Source organism: Triturus cristatus, chromosome 6, assembly GCF_964204655.1.
Source record: "Triturus cristatus chromosome 6, aTriCri1.1, whole genome shotgun sequence".
In the NCBI taxonomy this organism is placed as follows: Eukaryota; Metazoa; Chordata; class Amphibia; order Caudata; family Salamandridae; genus Triturus; species Triturus cristatus.
In genome coordinates, this window is record NC_140589.1 from 1,465,633,979 (window position 1) to 1,465,657,456 (window position 23,478).

Below are 23,478 nucleotides of genomic sequence, written 5' to 3' on the forward strand. Positions count from 1 at the left end.
GCAGCAAGCAGCAATACACTGAATCAATGGCGCAGACACGGGAAAGTACGGATGGGGAGCAATATCAAAGATAGTTGCGCCTACAGGTCCCGGTACCTAAAGCCCAGCGAACCCCCCGGAAACTGTGGCACACATTAAGAGCAAGCGATTCACAATAAGAGAGGTGTACCGCGCTGATCCCAGAAAAAAGCACAAAAGGAACAGAGAAGAAAAAGGAGGCCATGGAAAAAGAGATAAAGACTAAAGAGTCCCCTCCCCCATCCCCCCACCCTGCACCTCTGCGAATGAGTATGGCCCCACCCCCCAGCAGTGTGCCTGTCGCCCTGGAACTAGACCCGAAATATAGAAGAGACAGGGAAAAAAGGAGTAAGAAAGAGCCCCCCCAGACGGGGGGGCGGAGGGAATGTAATAAACTGGAGGAGGGCCTTCAAAACATACCCCCGGCTTCTCCCTCCCGCACGGTGAAGTCTCCCCACAGCAAACAATTAGCAGCACCAGGTTGATCATATCAAAAAAAGGAGGGGGGGAGTGGGGAGCATTATGCACCAACTATGCGAATAACCATGAGAGCACGCAACCATGAGTCCGCCTGTCTACTAGGTGACCACTCCCGAAGGATCAGCCTCAGCCTTGACCGCTCTTTGCGATTCTGCCCATGCCTGCCCCTCGACCCAGCACCATGTCCGATGTCCCAAGATACAGGAGTGTCCAAAAACAGTCGGGAAGCGACGCACACAGGTGGGGTGGAAGTCTCTGAGCATCAGCACGGACCGCTTCATGGGGGGGCGTCTTTTCCAGTGCCGCCCCAGGATCTGCACTGCACACAAGGTCCAGACAGGCTGAAGCAGTCAAATGAGACACACGTTGCTGGAATCGTCCCTGGGCCGCCGGAGATTGCGCACGGGACAAGGCCACCATCTTCCGCTCAGGTCCAATACCTCCGGAGCAGATCAAGCCCACAGTTAGCCGACCACACGGTAGCATACTGTCCGGAGTGTCCGGCTGTACACTAATCGCGGGGGGGGCCGCAACATCTTCCTCCTGTGTGCAGTGTGGGAAGCCACTGTGTACTTGTGGACCAGCATGCCGCCACTGTCCCAACGCTGATACCACACCATCTAGCTTCCTCCCCAGGACCCCGGCGCCATGAGCCAAGGAGTAATGAAGGGCACCAAGGGCCTCCAGGAGGTCGCCGTACCCCAGAGCAGCTCTCTCCGATCGCTCTGCCACACTCCCGACCGTCACACACCCCCAGTCCCGCTGCGTCCCAGCGGACAGGATGGTAGGCTGCATAGTGACAAAATGGCCGCTGGGAAGGCCCGACTCGTATTGGGGCCAGGACCCCGGGACCAACGCCTCAAGGTCCACGTCGCTGAAGACAGGGATCCTGTGGGAGGAACAGATCAACCGTTGCGCGGTCACGGGCAATAGTCGTCTCCGCCACGGACCAGCTCCCGCAAAAAGCCGGGAGCAGCCCACAAGGATCAGGCCGAACCAGGGACGGCGTCCGGGCAGCTCACCGTCAAAGGCAGGGGCAAACACCACAGAATCCGAGAATTGCACACCCGGGCATGTCCTCGGTCCGCAGCGCTCAGCAGGGGGGGAGCGACCACAGCAAAATGCAGGCCGAAGGGAGCACCACTCCGGCGGACCGACTCCACCCAGTCACCACAGGCCGTTGTTGTTAAACTGCCGCCCGGCCAAGGCGTCCACTCGAGGTCCCGGCTTCGGGACCGCACGGGCCGCAAAGTTCAATCGCTGATTTCTCCGGCGGTACTGCAGTCAGAAACCTCAGGGTCACACGATCGGTTGCCACTTTCGTTTACGAACACGATCTCGTAGCGCAGAATAAGGATCTCATGCAGGATATCCGTGCGGGATGCGGAGGTTCACGGAGCCGGGAATCTACGCTGCTGTCCCGGTCGCCATCTTGGCTCCTCCCCCCCCATTTTGTATTTTTAATGCCTCCTCTTTGGTGTTCACTCTTGTACTATCATTCTGGGCAAATTGGCATTCACTTAAATCAAGAGCCTTAGTTGTCCTTTCCACAGTTTATTTTGCACACATCTATTACAATGGAATTCTCCATCTCTTAAAATATTTTTACTCAACAGCTAAAATGTACCAGCTCATATGCTGTTTATTTTCAACTACACTTAGCCCACTTAATACCTTTTTCTTAACCCATCGTAAAGTAAAGTTAACCCATTGAAAACATCAAGCAAATTAAAGAGAAACTCTATATATAAGTAGTTAATTAAAACTTTTAAAATTGTCTGAAAGGAGTTGTCACTCTATGCTGAGACAGATGCAAACTCTTTATGAAGACATATTCGTAAACATCAAACTATTCACATATTAATTACTTGATCCTGTCCTCTGTTTCCGTTGTCTAATTCAGTCTGCTGTCTGTATCCATCGTAGGTCTTGTTTTGTTGTTAAGTTTTATTAATCATAACTGTTTCCATAAAGCTGTCCTGGCGCTATGAATTTAAATGTACTTGATAACTAATCAAAAGCAGCATGAGTGAGGATTATTCAAATGGAAAGGCTTTTGAAGATTTCTTGAACTGGAGATGATTAAGTTTATCCTTAAGTGAGCAGGGAAGGGTGTGCCAATGTTTAGCAGCCAATAGGCAAAAGGCACAGACACTCTATCTCACTTTTCTGAAAGAGATAATCACCGAGTTATAGTCCAAGACTGAACATAGTATACAAACACATTTTTAGCGAGTGGTCCTGAAGATAGGAGGGACCTGATTTGATGACTGCACGATAAGGAGGACCGAAGTTTTATCAATTATTCTTTTATCAATGTGTAGTCAATGGAGTAGAAGTCTTTGATGGGAGAAGTGTGCCTGATGTGGAAGGTCGAAAATCATTTGGACCACTTCATTTTGAATGAATTGAGGTTTGGAAGTAGCTTCTTTGAAGTGCCAATGCATTCGCTGTTGCAGTAATGTAATCTTGAGATAGTCAAGGCTTGAAAAACTTGTTTATGATAATCCAGAGGAAGAAATAGGGTTATTTACTTCAGCACTGTCGACACCAGGAACCAGAGATATGATCTTTTTAATCAGATGTACTAAGGTGCGAGCATTGTCGAGCGGAAAAAGAGTTTTAACAGTAGAGCTTTTAGAGGGCAGTGCACCCAAATTGGATGATAATCAAGCATCTGACGCAATGGTATTCGAGCATTCCAGCACCAACACTTCTATTTTACCAGTGTTGAGTATAGGGGAATTGCAATGCTTCCAAGTTGCTACTTCAGATAAACATCACCTAAACGTAGCTTGTTTGAGTTCAGGAGGTCCATTCAGCCACATGATAAGGGGAGTGTTGTCTGCATATGTAATAAAGAAGTGGGAAAAATATTGAATACATTTAGGTGCCACATAGATGCTAAAAATCGTGGGGCTCAACGGTGAACCCATGGTTTGAGGGAGCACATGTTTCACCTTCTTAGTGTTTGAAGAGGAAGAAACAGTTTTCACACTTAGGGTCCTGTTATTTGAACATGAAGTTGGCCATTTCAGAACTGAGCTTCTGAACCCAATCTAATTCAACCAAAGAAGAAGCACCTCTTGGGAAACGGTATCAAAGGCTGCCAATAGATCAAGTAGAATTCGGGCCCCAAAACCCCCTTGGTTTAAGGTCCAGTGCAGTTCATCAGCTGTTGCTACACTGGAAGAAACTGTGCTGAAAAGTGATCTGAAGTTGACCTCTAAAAAAGAAGATAGAATACTGTTTACATATTTTCCAGTATCATAATGGGAAAATGCAAAAAAGGGATGAGGTGGTAGTTGCTGGGATTCATAGGACCCTCTTTGGGTGTTTTATTAGGATAGGTGATAGCACTGTATCTTTGTAACAAAATGGAATGATTGATGTATCGAAGGAAGCATTGCACACCATAGTAAAATGAGGTATTAGCCAGCCTAATTCCAGCCAAAGAAATTAGACCAGACAAACTTCGATGAGTGAGCCAGATTTGACTGCCAAAGGTAACTCTGTGAATCCTACATGACATGGAAGCGGAAAACTGCAAATCCTATTTTGATAGTAAAGAATCCGAGGAATGTCTCATTTTTGTGACATTTAATCGTAGAAATTGGGGTGACATCACAATTGAACATATTGTATCAGATGAGCATAAATGTGGTTAGCCAGATTGTTACTCAGTTCTAAGGAGTAAGGTGGGTTAAATACCTGACAAGTCTGTTGGGTTTTAAGACTTAACAATTTCTTATGAAGAATGAATTCTTAATGTACTTTTAGCCTTTCTGATGATTTGTTTACGTTGAAAGCCAGTTGGAGCCACAAGGTATCGTGATTTGCTTATTGGGTGATAGCCACACCTCCATAGATGTTCCAGCTTTTTGCATTCTTTTGTTAAAAGGTTACGGTCTGGCAAGAATCGCTGCTCTGAAGGTTTAGGAATTTGAGAATTTAGTGCTTTAGATAGCGAATCGTCCAACTTAATTCACCTTAAGTCATTAATATCAGTGTTATTCTAAAGAGACTGGAATAAAGGTATCAAGTGCTGCAAAGAAAGCATCTTTTGCGATTTCATACCAAGCACATCCTCTCATTTTTACTTTAGGAGCATGAATCTTATGGGGAGTAAGCAACAACCAGTTAAAGTGAATGAAAAAGTGATCTATTCATGGGAGGGAATCTCAGATAATGTCTCTAATAATGTTTAGTGAGGAAAAAAAAGAACAGTTGTGTGACTTTTGGCCTTTGTAGAACCCTCCACAACCAGTGTCAGCCCAGCAATGTACTGTTGACTAAATATTACTAACATTTGCCTCAGGAGAACAACCAGTCCAAATATAAAAATCTCCCTGTATGAGCAAACTTTAAGACGATACAGCAATAAGGAAAACAAAATCTTATAGAAACTGAGAAAGTAGTAGATAGTTCTAATTTAAAACAAATCTATTCTGCTGCAGTGAAGGTTTTGAAGGCCAGTTGTCGCAAAGGGAAAGAATCTTCAAAAAATCACAGCCACTCTTGCCACCTCTACTTTTATTTTCGTTTACTTGCAGAATTTTGTATGCTGATGGATTTAAAATACTAAGGGCCTGAATTAGATCTCGGCAGGTGGGTTACTCTATCACAATGGTGACAGATATCTCATCCGTAGAAATATAAATATCATTACATCCTATGGGATTTATATTTTGGCAGATGGTATATCCGTCACCGTTGTGATGGAGTAACCTGTCCGCCAAGTTCTAAATTAGGCCCCAAGTCTGGATTAAAAGCATCATGCAGTCATGTCTCAGTAAGAAAGTCAAGTTCCTGATTAAGAATCAAAACGTGGTCTTAAGTATTGTGGTAAGTTAGTGAGAGGATGTTCAGTAATGCACATTGAAAGGAGCTGGTGCACTCCAAACCTTACTTGAGTTTAACGCAGTATGATAGAGAGGATTTCCTAGTTGGTGATGAAGATTGGACTGTAGGAACAGACCCAGGGTTAAGTCCTTCAAGTCGGGCACTTGAATAAGTGATCTATGCCTATTCTGAAGTGGTTTGGCCAGCATGGGTAGCACTTGCCGCTGAGCAGGTGCTGAGGGGCATAGATAGGCATGCCTTAGGCGTACCTTCAGCATGCCAGCAGTGAATATGCATGCCATGTACCAGGAATTCGATTCCAGTCTGTCATCCACACATATAATCACACCAGAAACCTTAAGTTAAACTACAGAGACCAATTATCCAATTTTCGCAAAAATATTTAAGGTCTGTTATATTATTTCCACCCCAGGTTTGCAAAATTTATAATTTGTATATCCATTATGTTTCTCAATGTAACTGCATTTCCTCCACCTGCACTTGGAATTGTAACCAGATAAACTCATGCCCTGATTTCAAGAAATGTATAGCCGTTGGCATATTGCTTTTCTTGTTGAGAATAGTGATTTTATGTTCTGAAAGCCTGACCTTTAACTTTCTTTTTATTTGTCTAAAATACGCTTTCTACATAGGCATTTAAATAATGTTTGCAGAATTTAGAGTTACTAGTTGCATGTAATTTTAAAGATCTACTAACCACAGTTAATGAATGATTTGCACAGGAACACCTGATAAATGTGTTTAATAAATGACATCCTTTTTTAAGGGATTGATTGGCAATTCCTTTATAATTATGAATTCTGCTGAAATTGTTTTGATGCCTCAAATCCACTAATAGATGCAAATGTTAATCAACCTTTTTCAGTCTCTTTACAGTCTTCTATGATGTAGTAATGGAAAATTTACAACGAATTTCCCATTCTTTCAGATTGATGCTTTTTATCTTTTGACTTCGGTTCAAATATTTTGATGCAAATTCAAGTTTTTCCTTGGGTTTTATATCACAACTAGAGTGTGCTTCTTTCAACCTTTGATGTTTTACTAATGGCCTTGGCTAATATATTTTTTAAGTTGCCCATATTATCTTGAATCATTAGTACGTTTTTATATGCTCTGATCTTGAGATTTTTATCTGATGCAGTTCTTTAACACTTAATGGTTGTGAATAAGAGAGATGTGTTTAAGGCTGTTAGATGCAATTCTTGCCTTACACAATACTGTAGACCACTTATGATCAAAATATGGTATTATAGCATCATGAAAGTTAAAATTTGTGTTTCTTATGCTTAATAATTTGAGCATTCCGCAGTCCCTTTACAAGCTCAAATGCTTTAATTCTTGCAATTAATCCTCTGATTAGGATACAGACCTTCGTATAGGCACATTGAAAGGTTATTTGGACTCCTTCTCTGTAAATTTCCACCAGAGCAGTGCTCTTTATCAAGTTGCCAGTGGTGACTAGATTCGTAAAGGGCTTGGTGAACAAAAACCCTCCCTAGTTATTTCATATTTCTCCATGGAACCTCAGTCTAGTGTTGACATTTTTGATTGTTCCACCCTTTGGGCCTAGGCATTCCTAAGATCTTAAATTACTGTCTTGGAAGAGGTAGTTTTCCTCGTCTCAGTCACATCAGTAGAAAGCATGAGTTACCAGTGCTTTTAGCTTCTTTAAGTCTTTTATAAGTATATGGTTTATTTTTTGTGAAATCATATTTTCTCCCGGGGGATTTTTTCAATGCATCTCAAACCACTACTATACCAATTTTCTTTCCTTCATCCATCTAAATGTGAAGACAGACTGCACAGGCTCAGTCCTATTTGAGAACTGAATTGTTATATTCTTAGATGTAATGACTTATGAATGGATGACAACCTTATTATGTAGGTTAATGGCTCGAAAGTGGACGCTTCAGGAAACGGACCATTTCTTGATGGATCTCTGTTATTCTGCAGCTCAGCAATGAACTAGTTGGGAAATTTCCCCTGAATAGTTTCTGCCCTCACTTCACAAGAGGATGGCTGTGATGTCTTTTCTTTTGTGGTTTGTGGGGTGGTATCCGTCTAATCAATTTGTAATCCTGTTGTGGATCTTCCATTCTTTATTTTGCCAAGCATTATTGCCTGGAGTGGGATAGAGCTATGTTCAATCTTGATTTGGCGAATCATTTTGTTAGGCCTAGTTCTGTCCTCGACTATCCCCCACCACACATGCTCTGGAAAGATTCCAGTAAGGTATCTGCTGGAGACAATATCTAATTCAAAGTAAGTTATTTCTATCAGAAAGAATGATACCAAATGTAGCTAACTTGTTTATTTTAATCACTCTTGTAGCTTTGCTGTAATGTGTCTTTTGATCATCCATCTACCAAACAGACTGCCTTCTATATTCATTCTATGCTTCCTACAGGGTGAGTTAATCCAAGTCACTTCAGGATTTAATTGTAGCTACTGTGGTTCTTCCATTTCCATAGCATCACAGTCCCTTGTTTTGACAGTTGCTCTAACTGGGATAGATGTTCCACTAGAAGTAGAATTACTTACAGGTAGTTCATCCTAAATATCATCTTAATTATCATCTACAGTGGAATCCAGTAGTAATGTATGGGCATTTGTGCCTGATTGACATCATTACACATTCATCCAGTGGTAGCAGATGTGACATTTGCTGATGCCAACACAGGGTTGATCCCCTTTCCCACCTTTAAACCCTTACCTGGCTCCGCCAAAACAGGGTTGACCCCCTTTCCCACCTTTAAACCCTTACCTGCCCCCTATTTGGTGCCAAGTTGTTAAGGCCAGGTTGTGTTAATTGCAGAAAGTAAATGGGGATGCTAGAAACCCACTGACTTCCTCTCCCTTACACCAGCATGATTGCCTCCGAGACCGTGGTTAGTAAGAGCAATGCCTGAAAGACCCAAAAGCAAGCCTGTGGTAACCGCTGTTGACGTTCCTATTTGACCTGTTTGAATTTCTGGCAGAGATGACTGGGTTTTGGTACAGAAGTTACTTTTTAGGGTATCTTAGTGTTCATTGTTTATGGTCTACACATTGGTGCGGTTGCTTTTTGTTTGTCTTATAAATTGGGGCGTTGTGACTGAATCACCCGCCTAATCATTTAATCCGTGTGTGAGAGGGATGAAACCATAGAACAGGGCTAAAGGCAATTCTGGCAATAAAATAAAAGCTACTGAACGAAAGGAGATTGGAGCATAAGACCCAATAGGTGGTCAGCATCCATGTTTGAACTTGGTATACAGCTGAGGGTTCATATTAAATAGCCTTTGTTGCCATGGTTCAAATATTTTGAAATTTTTTCCCATCCCTCCGCTGTGCAATAACTTTACCAACCTCCTTAAACAGGACACTGCGTTTATCGAGAAGTATTTGCAATTCTGTAGCATCTTGAATATAAATGTATCTCTCTAAATGCAAAAGTACTTATCTGTGTTTTTCTTTTTTTTTTTTAACAGCGAGAAAAGGTTCATGGTCGCTGCAAAAATATTTGTCCCCCCAAGGATGAGTTTGACAGGAACGCTCTGTCACGTAGTAATGGTAAAGTCTCTACTGTTATTAACTGCTTCATTAACTTGTCCATTACTGTGTCATGTTATCGGAATTGTCACTTTGGAAAAAAAAACATAAGTCACCGAATTTAAAATTTTTGCCTTGCTGCTTTTCTTTTGTTGTTTTTTTTTCTCTTTTTTTTAATACAAATTTTCTTGTGTTAGGGGTCAAGTACAGTGCATAACTCCTTACCCCAGGAAACATCTGCCAAATTAGACATTATAATTATTGTCATTGACATGTGGTTTATACATTACCATAATCATGGTTATGCAAAACAATACAATATAAATACAGTGAACCTCCCCCCCCGTTGCACTATTCCACTACTACGTTTCAGATGCCACCACATCACCCATCCCACCAAATAAATTACATCACTACATAATTGGTCCTTCATACAAGAGGCCCGCATAACAACCTTGATACAGATGCATCCACCGGAGGTACTGGATCCAGATAGAGGCCCCGGTAATCTGGCGATCTTTTCCAGATCTTGGGGTGCTTTTGCGGACATCCCCTCGCCTTGAATATTGGTATCTCCAATCCCATACAAAAGTCCAGCCTATTTTTCCATGCCGAGAGAGAAGGTGGGGCCGATGCCTTCCACAGCCTTGCTATATCCCTCTTAGCCAAAGTCAGCCCCAGCAATAACAAGTGCCTCTTGTATACATTACCCCCTATACTCTCCATGATATGTAAAATTACTAATCTTGGGGAGGAGGGGAGCTCCCACCCCAACACTTCTGCAAGACAGGCCAGAACCCCTCGCCAGAATCTCATGAGTGCTGTGCAGTGCCAGATTGTATGCATTAGGGACCCCTCCTCCCAACCACACCGCAGGCATATCGGGGATGTCACTAGCCCCGCCCTCCACAACCTGAGCCTGATATAGTAAACCCGGTGAAGGTATTTAAATTGGATGAGACGTAGCTGCATTGCTATCGCTGCTCCCCGAGGGGAGGCCACTGCATCCACCCAATCATCTCCGTCTATTGGGCCCAGATCTTCCACCCAAGCTTCTCTAAGTTTATCTAGCGTATTAGGGCTGTTGATCACCAGTGACTGATAGATCTTCGAGATTATATGGTCCTGCAGATCGCCCATAAACACTTTGGCTTCAATAGGACTGAATTCTGGGCGGGCCTCTATTCCCGAAATACTGGGGTAAATGGCATGTCGAAATTGGAGGTATTTATAAAATTGAGTTTTCTGCATCTGATACTCTTGTTGAAGATCTTGGAATGATTTCAGAACGGAGCCACGCATCACATTTCCTAGCGTAGAGATTCCTTTAATATCCTACCCACGAAATCCGGGCAACGCAGCAAGCTGTGGCAAGCGGCCATTATGCCACAGTGGAGTTACCCCAGTCAGCTTGTTCCACCACCCCATCCTACGGAGGGGCTGTTTCCACACCTGGAATACTACATGAGTGGCCAGCAGTAAAGAGTTGCGTAGGGGCGCCGAATACAATTGGTGTGAAGGGTAGACTCCCATACACCTTCGTTCTGCTGCATACGCAGGGTCCTTCTTATCCCCATACCTCTATGCGTTTAGCACTAATAGATGCAATGCCATGTAAAACAATTGGAACAAGGTGGTCCCAGTACAATTATATCGATCAAAGACAAAATATTAAAACGATAGCAAATAAATCAAAAGATTTGAAAAATGTTCAAGTGTTATTTAATCACAATGAACATCTGCTGCAGATTTTAGAGATCACAATATACAAAAAACATTCAAAACCATCATTGGTGTGCCCAAATGGGTGGAGAGGGAATGGGGCAGTGAATTGTGTGAGGTTGTGAGGTAAGTGAAGGATATTACTAGCAGTTGTTTACAATCAAATTGTTGGACATGCTATTCAATGCCACAGATTTTATACACGGTTCATTTCACAATACACTACAATAAAATATGTGCAGCCATGTAAGACAGAAGTCACAATGCGACATGCGCTGTTGGCGTTACTGGCATCAATGGTGTGTCGACGTTTCGACCCCTGGATTCGTGTAGGTATTTGTCGGAACCTTACTAGTGGGGTCTTCCTCAGAACGAAAGCGCAAGTGGAAGGGAGAGGGCACCTAGAAATGAAATAAAAAGTTTGGGTTGTCAGATCTAAAAATTAATTAAGATCAGGACAAATTAAAAAGGGGGTATTAATGTTTAGTTACCGTATCTGCCGGAGTAGGCAGTATTCAAAGGCGCATGAAGTCGTCTAAGAAAGTGGGGTATATTGCCTCCAAGGAGTACGATGGAGAGAGTGGTGAACACCTGTAAGGATAAGGTGTCTGTCAGTGAGGCCTCTAACAATTTTGAGGTCCTAAATAAACTATGAAGGGTAGTAGGGCCAACTTACTCAGCCAATGAGATGAAATCCCTTTAGTTTGTAATCAAACGCAGTCCAAATTCTGCTGGAAAAAAACGTGGTCAGGAGACCAACGGTTAAAGCATAATGACTAAATCAGAATTACTTAAGCTGTTGGAGTGAATCTACAATAAAAGGAAGGAGGAGAATAAAATCAGTGCTAAGGACCGGGTAGCCATTAACTAATCATGTACGCAGTGGGTTATTCAGGTTTGTAAGAAAAAGTAGTTCTGCTTGGCAGTGAAGAGGAGGAGAATCGAGTCAGACTCACCATTCTAGATTCCATAGTCAAAACACGCGCGCAATGTACCTCAGAACTAACAAAGGCTGTGCTAGCAGCCGATTTAAATAAACAGTGCACCTGGTTCTACTCAGGCTGATGGAACCCTCGACGTACTTTACCGAAAAAGAAAAGTATGGCAAAGTGAATATGTCCTGATGGAGGATCACTATGTATCCAGTTTGGCTGTTGTGAAATCAGATAGCGTGTGCCTACTCCTATATGTAAATGCAAGTGTAGGAATAGGGACAATCACCATTCCTTAACACATGGACAATTAAATCGGGCGTGCGTTTAGTCCATATGACTATGCAGGTGTAAGTGAAGAGTAACAAAAACACCGTTTCTTAATCCGATGGCAATGCACGCGTACAATACGAATTACAGTGACAACTCACCAGACGGGGTGGTAATGTCGGTGAAAAACCTCTCAGCATGGTGTGAGGGCTCTACGGGGTGGGATGGACTAAAGAAAAGAGGCCCTTAGAGCAACGCACCTCATGAATCGGATTAGTGACTACAGAAAAGGGGGAAGCCGACACGGTTCGAAAGCGGCGCTGCAGCGCTCAAGTGTTTAAAAATGAAACGTGTCTCCAGAAAATGAAGAAAGGATTTGAGACACTCACCCTCTTAACGCAGCCTCCTGTCACTGATAAGAAAGAATGCGTCAACGGCGCAGACAATTGTATTTAAAGGTGAAGATGGCAGTTCACGTGATCCCCGGTTGGGTGCTGCCGCTAAATGCCGGTCTGCACGTAGTTAGCAAGGAGGGAAGACAGACTTGAATTATTGGACATCAGACGTAGCCAACCCTGAAATACGTAGACTGAAAGCAAGTCCGCAGCGCAAACCTTTTAACCCCCCCCGCCCATAAAAACTGGCCCAACACTGATTTAACCTGGCAGAACCACGTAGGGGGTACCGGGTATGGGTGGTTCTGCAGTTGGTAGAGCAAGCGCGGCAATGACACCATTTTAAAGATAGCCGATCTACCATAAATAGAGAGGGGCATGTGCGACCAAGTTTTCAGCTCCTCACGAACCCGTGTCCATATCTGGACAATATTTCTGTCCCACGCCACCCTCTGGAGATCTGACAGGAAAACTCTCCAGTATTTCACTCCCTCCGTGGTCACCTGAACCGCCAAGGCCCAAGGCCCCAGTCCTGCGGCTCCCCCCTTCACCGACAAAGTGAATTTACGCGGATTCATGAATAGGCCCGAGGTTTCCCACAAAATTTGCATAATGCGGAGCAGCCTTGGTCCCGTCTTGTTGATGTCTGTCAAAAAGAATAGGACATCATCCGCATATAATGCAATGCGATCCGAGAGCCCATGAGCCCACTCAAAGCCCGCCACCTGCGCATCCATTAGTACCCTTGCCGCCAAGGGCTCCATTGCTAACGCAAAGAGATACGGCGACAGGGAACACCCCTGACTGGTGCCCCTGCCGATTGGAAATGTGAAGGAGATAGATCCCGCAACACGCCCGACACGTGAGGTCAGTATATAACAGTTTCAGATATGACAAAAATCGCCGGCCACTCTAAGACGGTCTAAGATTGCCAACAAATAGACCCAGCTAAGGGAGTCAAAAGCCCTATCCACGTCTGCCAGCAAAAGGGCGGCTCTTACTCCCATTCCCTCAATGGTGGCTATGGCAGTGTAGCCTCGTCGGATGTTGTGACGCGTAGCCCTCTGGGGCATAAAGCCAGCCTGATCTGGATGGATCAATGTGGTTATATGGGATTGAAGGCGATTAGCCAATGCTTTGGCCAAAATTTGGCTTCGACATTCAATAATGAAATGGGGCGATATGATGCATGCTGGTCCGGGGGCCGGCCTGGTTTATGAAATACAACCACTTCCGCGTGTCTCCAGTCCTGTAGGAGACTGCCTCTGTCCATTGCTTTGTCCACAACTCAGAGAAAGTGAGGTCCCAGTTTAGTGAAATATTATTTAAAAAATTTGCATGGGAATCCAATTGGACCCGGCGCCTTTCCAGAATTCAAATCTTGCAGCTCTATGCCAATCTCTTCCTCGGTGAGCAGGGGTCCAGATCCTCTTGTGCCTCGTCCGAGAGGGTGCAGGGCGGTAAGTCAGCTATAAAACGGCGTATCATGTCTTCCTGTAGTAGTTCCTTAGGGGTGTACAACTCCACAAAGTAACTTGCGAAACTCTCTGCTATGAGAGGGGGGTCGCTAAGAGCCCTCTCCATCTGAGCCCGGTATACTGGTAAGAACCCGTGGACGCAAGGCCCCTTGACACAGTCTATGAAGTAGTTTACTGGACTTGTTGCCCCATTAGTAAATTCTACTAAGGGATGCTAGCCACGCAAGACGGGTCTCCTCCAGCAGGGTGTCAGCATAAGAATTTCGTGCCAGCACCAGCTGTCGGCGCACCAGATTCCCTCCCCCCCCCCCCCCCCCCCTACTGTTCCGCTCCAGTTCCATTATATGGGCCTCCGATCGTAGAAGTGATTCCTGCCGGGTTCCACTTGCTGCCGTGCAAAATGAAATGTCTGCTCCCTGCATGGTTGGCTTCAAGGCCTCCCACAGGATTCCGGCTTCTGCTACTGTCCCCACATTTGTATCTAGGTATTGCTCAATTGCCTGCCCTATGTGCTCCCGATATTTCTCATCCTGTAGATGCCAGAGGTACAGTACCCAGTGACAGGGCTGTTTCTCAGGACCCAACTGCACCAGAAGAACGACTGGGAAATGATTGGACAAACCTGTTGGGAGGATCTCAACTGCCCGCACCCTACCAACGGCACCTGACGGTACAAATATATAATCAAGGCGGGAGTAGGAATCGTACTTCATTGTAAAAAAAATAAGTGTATCCCTGCTCCTCCCCATGCAGTCGTCGCCATGGATCTGCCCAGTCCAGCCCAATCCCATCGCCAGGGAGTTCAGTTTGGTAAGTTGATGTACATTGGAATATCTCCCTACCCTTCATCTATCTATGGCCATGTCCATCACATCGTTCCAGTTCCAACCCCCCCCCCCCCCACTATTGCCGTCCCTTCTGGTATATCTGCTCTCAGGGTCATGAGGCGCTCGAGCGGAGGGCATATACACAGCCCAATACCACCTGCCCCTCATAAATGGTACCCCTAACAAACACGTATCTCCCCTGGATATCTATCCATGTCTTGATATGTTTGTATGGAACCCTACAATGGATTAGAATCCCATCCCCACGGGACCCCCTGGTGAAACCAGAGTGGAAGACTTGAATGTAACCTTATCTGAGGAGGCATAACGCTTTAGTTCCCATTAAATGTGTCTCCTGAAGCATTAGAATGTCAGCCCAGTACCTTTTAGCCTGTTGGAGTATGGCCCCTCTTTTAACTTTATCTAGTGCTCCTCTAACGTTCCAACTCACTATCCGGAGGTCTCCCGCCTGGAGTCGCGCCCTATCTATAGGAACTGCCATTTAAGGTCTCGGGACTGCGGTACGTAGGACAATTATCATCCAGTGTGCGAATAGTGGCCCTGTGCAGCGGTGATGTAGTGCAAACATACAAGGTGTATACCCCAACTTTCCCCGCCCCCTATACCTCAAAACTGCTGAAGTATCTGTCGCGGCGGAGGTGGCTTGCGGACCCCAACGGGAGCCCCCCACCTGCTCCCCCAATGGTTCCCCAAAAACCTGCCCATAGTCAACTGACGTTCCCCCCCCCCGACTATCGAGAATCTAACAAAGGTACTAGCCCCCGCTGACGCTTCACCGGTCTAAGCAAAAGCACCAATAACCCCGTATCCGGAGAGTCCCGATGTGGCTGCGAGGTCGCAGTCCTCTGCCGGGGCACCAAAGTGGATCTGTTGGGGTCGCTGCAGGATTTAGATCGGTGTCTGGATCTCGACCTCCTAGTTCCTCTGACTTTAGGCTTGGGTGGCTTGCGAACTACATCACTGGACCAGGAATCTGATTCCATCCTGGCCGGCGTGCGATGCCGGATCTTCACTGTTTCATACGTCCAGTTGAAGACATCTTCTGGCGACTCAAAGAATAGCGTGCGGGACTGGTACACCACTCTCAGTCTGGCGGGATACAGCAGCGCATAAGGAAGTTTCAGCTCTCGAAGGCGGGCCTTGGCAGCCATGAATGACTGTCGCTTCTGCTGCTCTAGTCCCGTATAGTCCGGAAATATGAGGATGCAGGTGCTTTCGAATGTTGGGGAATCTTTCATTCGAGCCTGCTTTAAATCATGTCCCTGTCGTGGTAGTTTAAAATTTTTGAGATGACAGGCCGTGGTCTGGCTCCCTGGGGCGGCTTCTGCATTAGGGCCCTATGCGCCCTTTCAATAATGAAGCTCACGAGCCACTTGGTCAGGAACTGTTCCATGTCTCCTCCTTCACATCCTTCAGGGAATCCCACAAAACGTAGATTGCTACTCCTGGCCCTGCCTTTCGCATCCTCCACCCGCAAAGCCAGGGCCATCGTGACCGTCTCTAATGACGCAACTTTTTTCTGCAAGGTAGTGACAGAATCCTCCACTTCTGAAACCCTGGTCTCAGCCTCGGTAATGCGCTCGTTGCATTTCGCAGATCTTGCCTTAGGAGCATGACGTCGGAGCCTACTTTGCCAATCATCGCTTCCAAGGCTGCCCTGGACTGTGTGATGGCCGCCATGAGCGCGGCATTGTCCGGGATGCCACTTTGTGCACCACCTTGCTCGGTTGCTGAGGCCCCTGTTCCAGTGTGGCGGTCCAAAATGCTCTTCTTGGCAGATCCTCCTGTCGTTTTATCTTTTGTCATGGTGCAGTCTGGACACTAATCCCACAAGACGACGGCTATATAGTCCCCCAGGCGGGACTCCAGGACAAACCACGCCCGTAGATCTGAAGGCGCATGAGTCTTCCCGCTTCACGGTCTCAGCTTGTAATTTATGGCTCTGTTGTAGACTTCCTGAGGTATTAGGACGTGGGCGGAGACCTCCTGCCCAGAAGCCGCAGCGAGTTCTAACCCGGCCGCTTCCGCAGACAGTCGTGTCTTCCCACACCCCTTACCGGGTGTCCCACCTTCCTCCCAGGCGCTCCCTCCAGCCGTCCAGGGCAATGCTCCTCACGTGCCGCGCCGGGTTCCACACTATGTACGAGACCTAGGCCCGGGCCTTCACCAAGTAGCAGTCAGTAGCACAGGTGGTCTGGCAATCTCAAAGCTGTCCTCCACGCCTTGAGCCCACAGTCCGCCACCGCCAGGGGGGACATAGATCTATGTACAGGGCTGTGCACTGCTGAGCAGGGCTCCGTGAAGCTCTCAGGACTCACCGCCAGTGGCCCCACATCCATTCCCCCGCACCTCAAATGTTCCTCCTCCCCTGCGGGCAAAGGTAATGCAACCCAGGGCTCAGGCGTGAATATCGTGCCTGTGGGGCCCAACCGCTTCCGCGCGGGCCCTCATGCAGCAGGCCCACACACCACAGCAGTCGGCGAGTAGCGTAGCGCAGGCCGGCCAACAGACATCCAACCGGGCTCTGTGCAATCTCAAGGGCCCTACCACAGGTAGCCCACACTCCAGCTGGCGCAGTGCCCGACTCAAGTCTGCGCGACCCCCTCACGCGGCCCGATGCGACCACCGGAATCCAGGGAGGAGGCGGGGGGAGATCAAAGGCACTCACCGGGCTGCCTCCGGAGATCTCCTGGCCACACAGACGCCGCCCCTGCCTCCGCGCCCGCTCCGATTCGGCCACCTGGAGCCGATGCCGTCTTCAGCCAGTCCTTCCGCACTCCGCGCCCGTCGTTCGCTGCTCCAGCTGCCGCCCAGAGGACTCCGCCTAACTCCCGTTAGGTCTCCAGGGCCACGCACCACCCGTTGCCGCCTCAAACACTTCGATCCCGGCACACTTATGGGTCGCAGCCGCCACCACCTGGTTCCACTACAGCTGCGGGGGACCTACGATGAAAAGTTGACCAACTAAACAGGATAAGTGAAGGATATTTGATACGGGCTCAGCGGAACTCGCCTAACGTGCGTCCACCATGCTGGATCGCGCTTTTCTTTTGTTGTTGATTTGCTTCTCTTGGGATTCTGATCATGCCAAGAATTAAGTGTGTGTATGGGGAGTCATTCTCCATTGCGTGTTTTCTTTTAATAAAAATGACTTGTGCTGTTCTAAAACAGTGCTGGATTTATTTAATTTCAATATGACTCGTGTCTCTTTTAATGTCTTGTCTTGTATTGCTATCTGTATATTGAGCTCATTTATAGCAGCTTACCCATGTTTGTTTACCTAGCACATATATCCTCTTCCAACATAAGTCTATGTTTTATCAGGGGTAATTAGTCTTGTGTCACTGGTTTCTTCTAGATAAATAGCGTTAGTTTGAAATATTTGTTTTGTAATATCTTTGGGGTAAGATTGCCTGTTAAATTTTCAGATTGTTATTTGACTAAACCTTTTTTTAAACATTATTTTTCAGCAGAAAAATCCACGACTGATCTGGAGCAAGTACCTAAGGTATGATTGCAAGTCATCTGTAACTAAATTAACATAAATTCCAATAAACTGGTTTGCCACTGTCAAGGCTCACAGTTTAATGCAGTGTCCATAGTTCTTTCCAAAGAACGACTTTTATGAATATGCTAAACTTTAGGAAACCCATCCTTTTAAAAACCAAACCACAGAAAAGTGCTCCTTTCACCATTATGGCAGAAGTGCCATTGGATCATACTGTTCATGGATTTTCTCTAATGAGTAGAGTGACTTTAAAAAAAACAATAATGGTGGCAGTCATTAAAATTGTATGATGTGCTTTGGAGAGCAATAAATATTGTTGTTTATAATTTGTATGGCCTTTGGATTCATGCAAGATGAATTATATGTAAGTACAGAATTGTAAACAAAATGGCTAAGAGAACTATGTGCTCACCTACAAAATGTTAAATTCTTCAAATTAATCCGTTTTTGTGGCCTGAAAATGAGTTTTATCCACCATTTTATACCATGTTTTTTGCATAATTTAAAGCCATAACATTTTGCAACCTGTCCGTGCCCTATCTCCTGCTTTTCGTTTCTAAGATCACTTCTTGTTTTGTGGGGCACAATTATTGTACAGCTCCATTCGGGGGGGGGGGGGGGGGGGAGAGAGAGGGAAGAGAGAGAGAGAGAGAGAGAGAGAGAGAGAGAGAGAGAGAGAGAGAGAGAGAGATTCCTTACTGCTAGGCAACTGACGTGATGCGTTGGTTCCTTACTAGAAGAGGAGATGGTGCGTTGAGCTCTGTACACGCGGCCTCTGTTCCTTACTACTGTGCGGCGTAAATAAAGTATCGACGTTGAGGGACGATGCGTCAATTCTGTGTCGATGTGACAGCGGTGAAGGGGGTGCTGCATTGAATTTCCAGCTGCAAAGCCGGCGCTGTGTCGATTCCACAGCAGCCAACCAGGTGCTGTATCGAAGTCGGAGCAGGTGTCACGGACGTCGGTGACACGGTGCTTGGAACTCGTGCTGCGGCGATTTCTCTGAGTCGCTGCAACGATAAGCTGGTGTCAGGTTGTCAGTAGCACAAGAACAGAATCCAACGCCACTAACCTTGTCGCAGTGGCCAGCGGGAACAATGGTTAGCTGAAAGGTTCCCAGAGCGACGGAAACACTGCTGCTGAAGGAAGCGCCCCGGGGGAGAAAAGGGGAAGGGATAAAACAACAAACTGTGTTGTAGATCACACTAGTTTTCTCCCTGGTCTGGTCTAGGCTTAGATTGGCATCCCTCTTGGTTGTGGGACTACAGAGTCCAAAAGAAAACAAACAGGAGTAAGACGCACCTCAAGAGAAACACATACAAGTTCATGCAAGATTTCAATCAAGCACGCACTCACTAGGAGCCCTGCTGCAACCTTCCTTTGAAATCGTATAGGGATACTGCAATCCTCCTGTAGGTCCACCACAACAGGGATACCATCCAATTCTCACGAGTTTCAATACAACAAAAACAAAACAGGAACAGAACCAAAGGAAAACATCCAAATCCGGAAAGAGCTCTATCACTGTTAAATCCACAGCAAAAAGCCAACAGGAATGTTAGTCACAGCGAACGCTGTAGAGGAATTGCAAAATCAGCTGGCAAAAACAATGGAGCGTAATACAGAGCCCTCAATTGCGGTTCCTAAACCGCGGTAGGGTGTTCTCCTCAAAGTATTATAGCGTGATGTAGATGTGGCAAAATCAATTTCGCTGTGTGAGAAGGAAGCGCTCCGGCACTCCTCCCTGCTGTTAAGAACACAGCACACACTGCGAAAGCAAAACAAAGTCGCAGGCTGGGAGGGAAGCGTTCCAGCGCTCATCCCTGCTGTTCAGAACAAAACACACACTGCGGAAGCAAAATGGAGTTACGGGCTGGGTGGTAAACGCTCCTGCGCTCCTCCCTGCCGTTACCTGACTGCTCCTTGTTACGTAAGCGCCTGGCCAGAAAAACGGGATACGAGCAGCACTTCTCTTCGTCCGTGCTGTGCAGAGTCTTCGGGAAACTGGAGAGACGCGGGTGATAACCAAGCAAAAATCCGGCGGGGAATACCATCCGCCTACACCAGAGTTCGGATCCAAGATTGTCAAACTTAAGTAGGGGCCATGCTACAAAGACGTTTGTTTCTATGATTTCCCACTGCCTGCTGGGAAATGTAGTTCAGCGGGCTCCTACTACATTTATACCGGAATCTGAGCATACGGGGAAGAGTATTATGGTGTGAGGTAGCCTGCCTTAATGTAATCGCTACAGCTAGGGCCTGCCATGTAAGCCGTGGTCCACGCAGACAGCTGTGATGCATCTTTCTTGTTCAGCGATGCGTCGAGAAAACAGGCGCTGGGAGTTGATGCATGGTTTTTCTCTTTAGATCACCAGGTTACACCTCCAAGGGCTCAGGAAGTGGATTTAGCACCACTTGGCAAGTCAGGACTCTCAGTAGAAGAGCCCAGGCACTGATAGGTGAAGTCTTTGATGGCCCTGAGACTTCTTAACAGGAGGCAAGCACGCACAAACCCGTGGAGAATCTTGGAAGCTGGATGTGAAAGCAAAGTCCAGCCGTTCACTCCCAGGACAGAAGCAGCAGGCCAGCACAACAAAGCAGCAGGCAGGGTGGCAGTCACTACTATATTATCCAGCTCTTCTTCATGGCAGAATGTCCTCAATCCAGAAGTGGTCTGATTTTGGAGCGTCAGAGGTCCAATACTTATACCCCTTTCTGCCTTTGAAGTAGGCAAACTTCAAAGGAAAGTCTTTGTAGTGCCTTTACCTGACCTGGCTGCAGACATACTACAGGGTGATGGAGACAGCTTTGTGTGAGGACAGGCACAGCCCTATTCAGTTGTCAGTGACAACTCCTCCCTCCACTCTAGCTCAGGAAGGCCCATCAGCCTAGTGATGGGCCATCAGGATATGCAAGACAAGCTTTTTTTGTGTGACTGTCTAGAGTGAATGCACAAGAGCCCAACTGTCAGCCAACCCAGACGTGTATTGTACAGACAGGCAGAGGCACAGAATGGCTAAGCAAGAAAATGCCCACTTTCTAAAAGTTATAATATATAGCTACAGTAGTTCAGGGAAAAATTTACATAGAAGAAATTGTGTTCAACCACAGAAAAAAATGTACATAAAATATACATGAAATATAAATAAAGGGTACCCACTGACAAAGATGGCAGAAGAATAATAAGTAAATTTGTCTGATATATCAACAAGATCAACAACACAGTGACTGCGTCCTCTTTGGTAACTAAAAGTGCCATTTTCAAACGCGCAATTTAAGAACCAACTTCACCAAAAGATGTATGAGCTCAGATACCCTAAACTCCAAATCTCTATCTGCTCCTAATGGGAAATTACACTTAAAAAGATATTGCCAGGCAATCCCATGTTACCCTATGAGAGAGATAGTCCTTGCAATAGTGAAAAACGTAATTAGCCATATTTCACTATTAGGACATGTAAAACACAACAGTATATATCCTACCTTTTAAATACACTGCACCCCGCCCATGGGGCTGCATTGGGCCTACCTTAGGGGTGACTTGCATGTAGTAAAAGGAAGGTTTGGGCCTGGCAAGTGTTTGCACTTGCCAGGTCATTAATGGCAGTTTAAACTGCACACACAGACACTGCAGTGGCAGGTCTGTGACATGTTTGCAGAGCTTCTCATGTGGGTGCCACAATCAGTGCTGCAGACCCACTAGCAGCATTCGATTTACAGGCCATGAGCACACCTGGTGCACTTTACTAGTGACTTGTTAGTAAATCAAATATGCCAATCATGGGTAAACCAATCACCAATACAATTCACACAGGAAGCACTTGCACTGCCCTGGTCAGCAGTGGTAAAGTACCCAGAGTCCTAAAACCAGCAAAAAACAAAAATGCAGGACACAGTCAAAAAACAGGAGGTCAGAAGCAAGAAGACAGGGGAAATCAAACCAAAAGATGCCAGGTCTGACACAATGTTTTTTTTTTCTGCCATGAACTTTCTTGCCGTCTGTCTTATGTGCCCATTTACGAATTGTGCTGCAGGCAATAGGACTCTAAACTGTGTCAGGCCAGCAGTTCGCAGGGTTTTCCCTGGTTATGACTGCTGTGCAGGTGGACTACATGCATGTTCTTTGTAAGATTTCTGGGTTTGATTTGGCTACTTAACTTTGTCTTTTAGACTTATCTTAGGCTTCTGTCTTTCTATGATACTTCAGGATGTTGCTGCTTGTAATTAAATGGTAAGAACACCTTTCTTTCATAGGGTCCCAGTTTCAGTGCTCTCTTCTTTATGCGCTGGCCGACCAGGCCAGGGGGAAAAGTACTGTCTAAGTCAGTGGGTAGATCACAATAGCAGCATCTCCACGGGTTCCTAGCTGGCCTAAAACACTGATCCTGTGGTTGAGGTACCATTTCTTCAAACTGAATCTTCTTCTGAGGTGCATCCTAATACAAGCAACTTTATCAGGTCACCAGGTAGCCTCTATGGTAGCCTCTATTCGGCTTACTCCATGTAAGTCACCAATAGCAAACACAAAACAAGCATTGGCATAGCCAATAGGTCTCGCTTTTGGGACCTTATTTAGTTATGCAGCACAATATCCTTGGTGCTACAACATCAACTGTTGCATGGCTAAACACTTAAGGTCCCAAAGCGAGACCTATTGGCTATGCCAATGCTTGTTTAAATGAGGCCAGCAAAACTGGACAGCATGATTTGTCAACTGGCTGTAGGGGGTTTGTCCATTTCATACCCTGTGCTAGTTTGTCTCAGCTACAGGCAGGAGTAGAAAGTTCTGTGCTCTATGCTGAAAAGCATTAGAAGAGCAACGATGCAAGAGCTAAGATGTCTTATTTTGTTTCTTCATTCATGTATAGTTTATACATACTTTATAAAACCGTTTAAGCATCAACTATAAAAAAAACTATCATAAAATGTTTTTATATCGCTAAATTAATTTAAAAAACAAAACTCAAAAATGTCTAAATGACTTGCTTCTGGCTGCAGTTCAGACACGATTGCCTTTGATTGCAAAGAGCCGAGCAGTGGAATAAAATGTATGCATCGTGATCCTGCAATGACATATTCCAAATCGCATGCTGAGATGACCTTTGGGCAAGAAGAGAAAGACTCATTCGCATGGCGGTGAAAGCTAAAAAATATTTTGGTAACTTGAACACTGTACACCCATTATTGGTTAAGCAGGAGTAGATCAGAAAAGCCAGTGGCGTAACGGAAAATGACGAGGCCCACCTGCAGAACGTGATGAGAAGTCCCTGGCTCTCCTATGTCTCAGAGGTATTCAGTGGCCTGGGCTGAGTGGGGCCCTTGAATGGTTGGGGGTGCATGTGCCTTTGGTGCTGTAGGGAGTTTTGGGCTTCTGAGGAGAACCTCCATTTGCCAAGTCTGCAAACCTCACAAACATCTCATCGGCGAAGTTTC

The 23,478-nt window shown here is 45.9% G+C and overlaps 1 protein-coding gene across 5 annotated transcripts in view; it reads left to right on the forward strand.

Moving 5' to 3' along the window:
• The window catches only part of VPS54 (VPS54 subunit of GARP complex), a 541,872-nt gene that overhangs the window by 106,450 nt on the left and 411,944 nt on the right, over positions 1–23,478 (forward strand). For 3 of the 5 annotated variants that reach the window (XM_085612543.1, XM_085612544.1, XM_085612545.1), the window contains 2 exons: positions 8,832–8,913; positions 18,008–18,045. In XM_085612543.1, the coding sequence (XP_085468669.1) occupies positions 8,832–8,913; positions 18,008–18,045 (120 nt within the window). The remainder of the gene's footprint in view (positions 1–8,831; positions 8,914–18,007; positions 18,046–23,478) is intronic. The other 2 variants (XM_085612546.1, XM_085612547.1) reach the window with 1 other exon arrangement.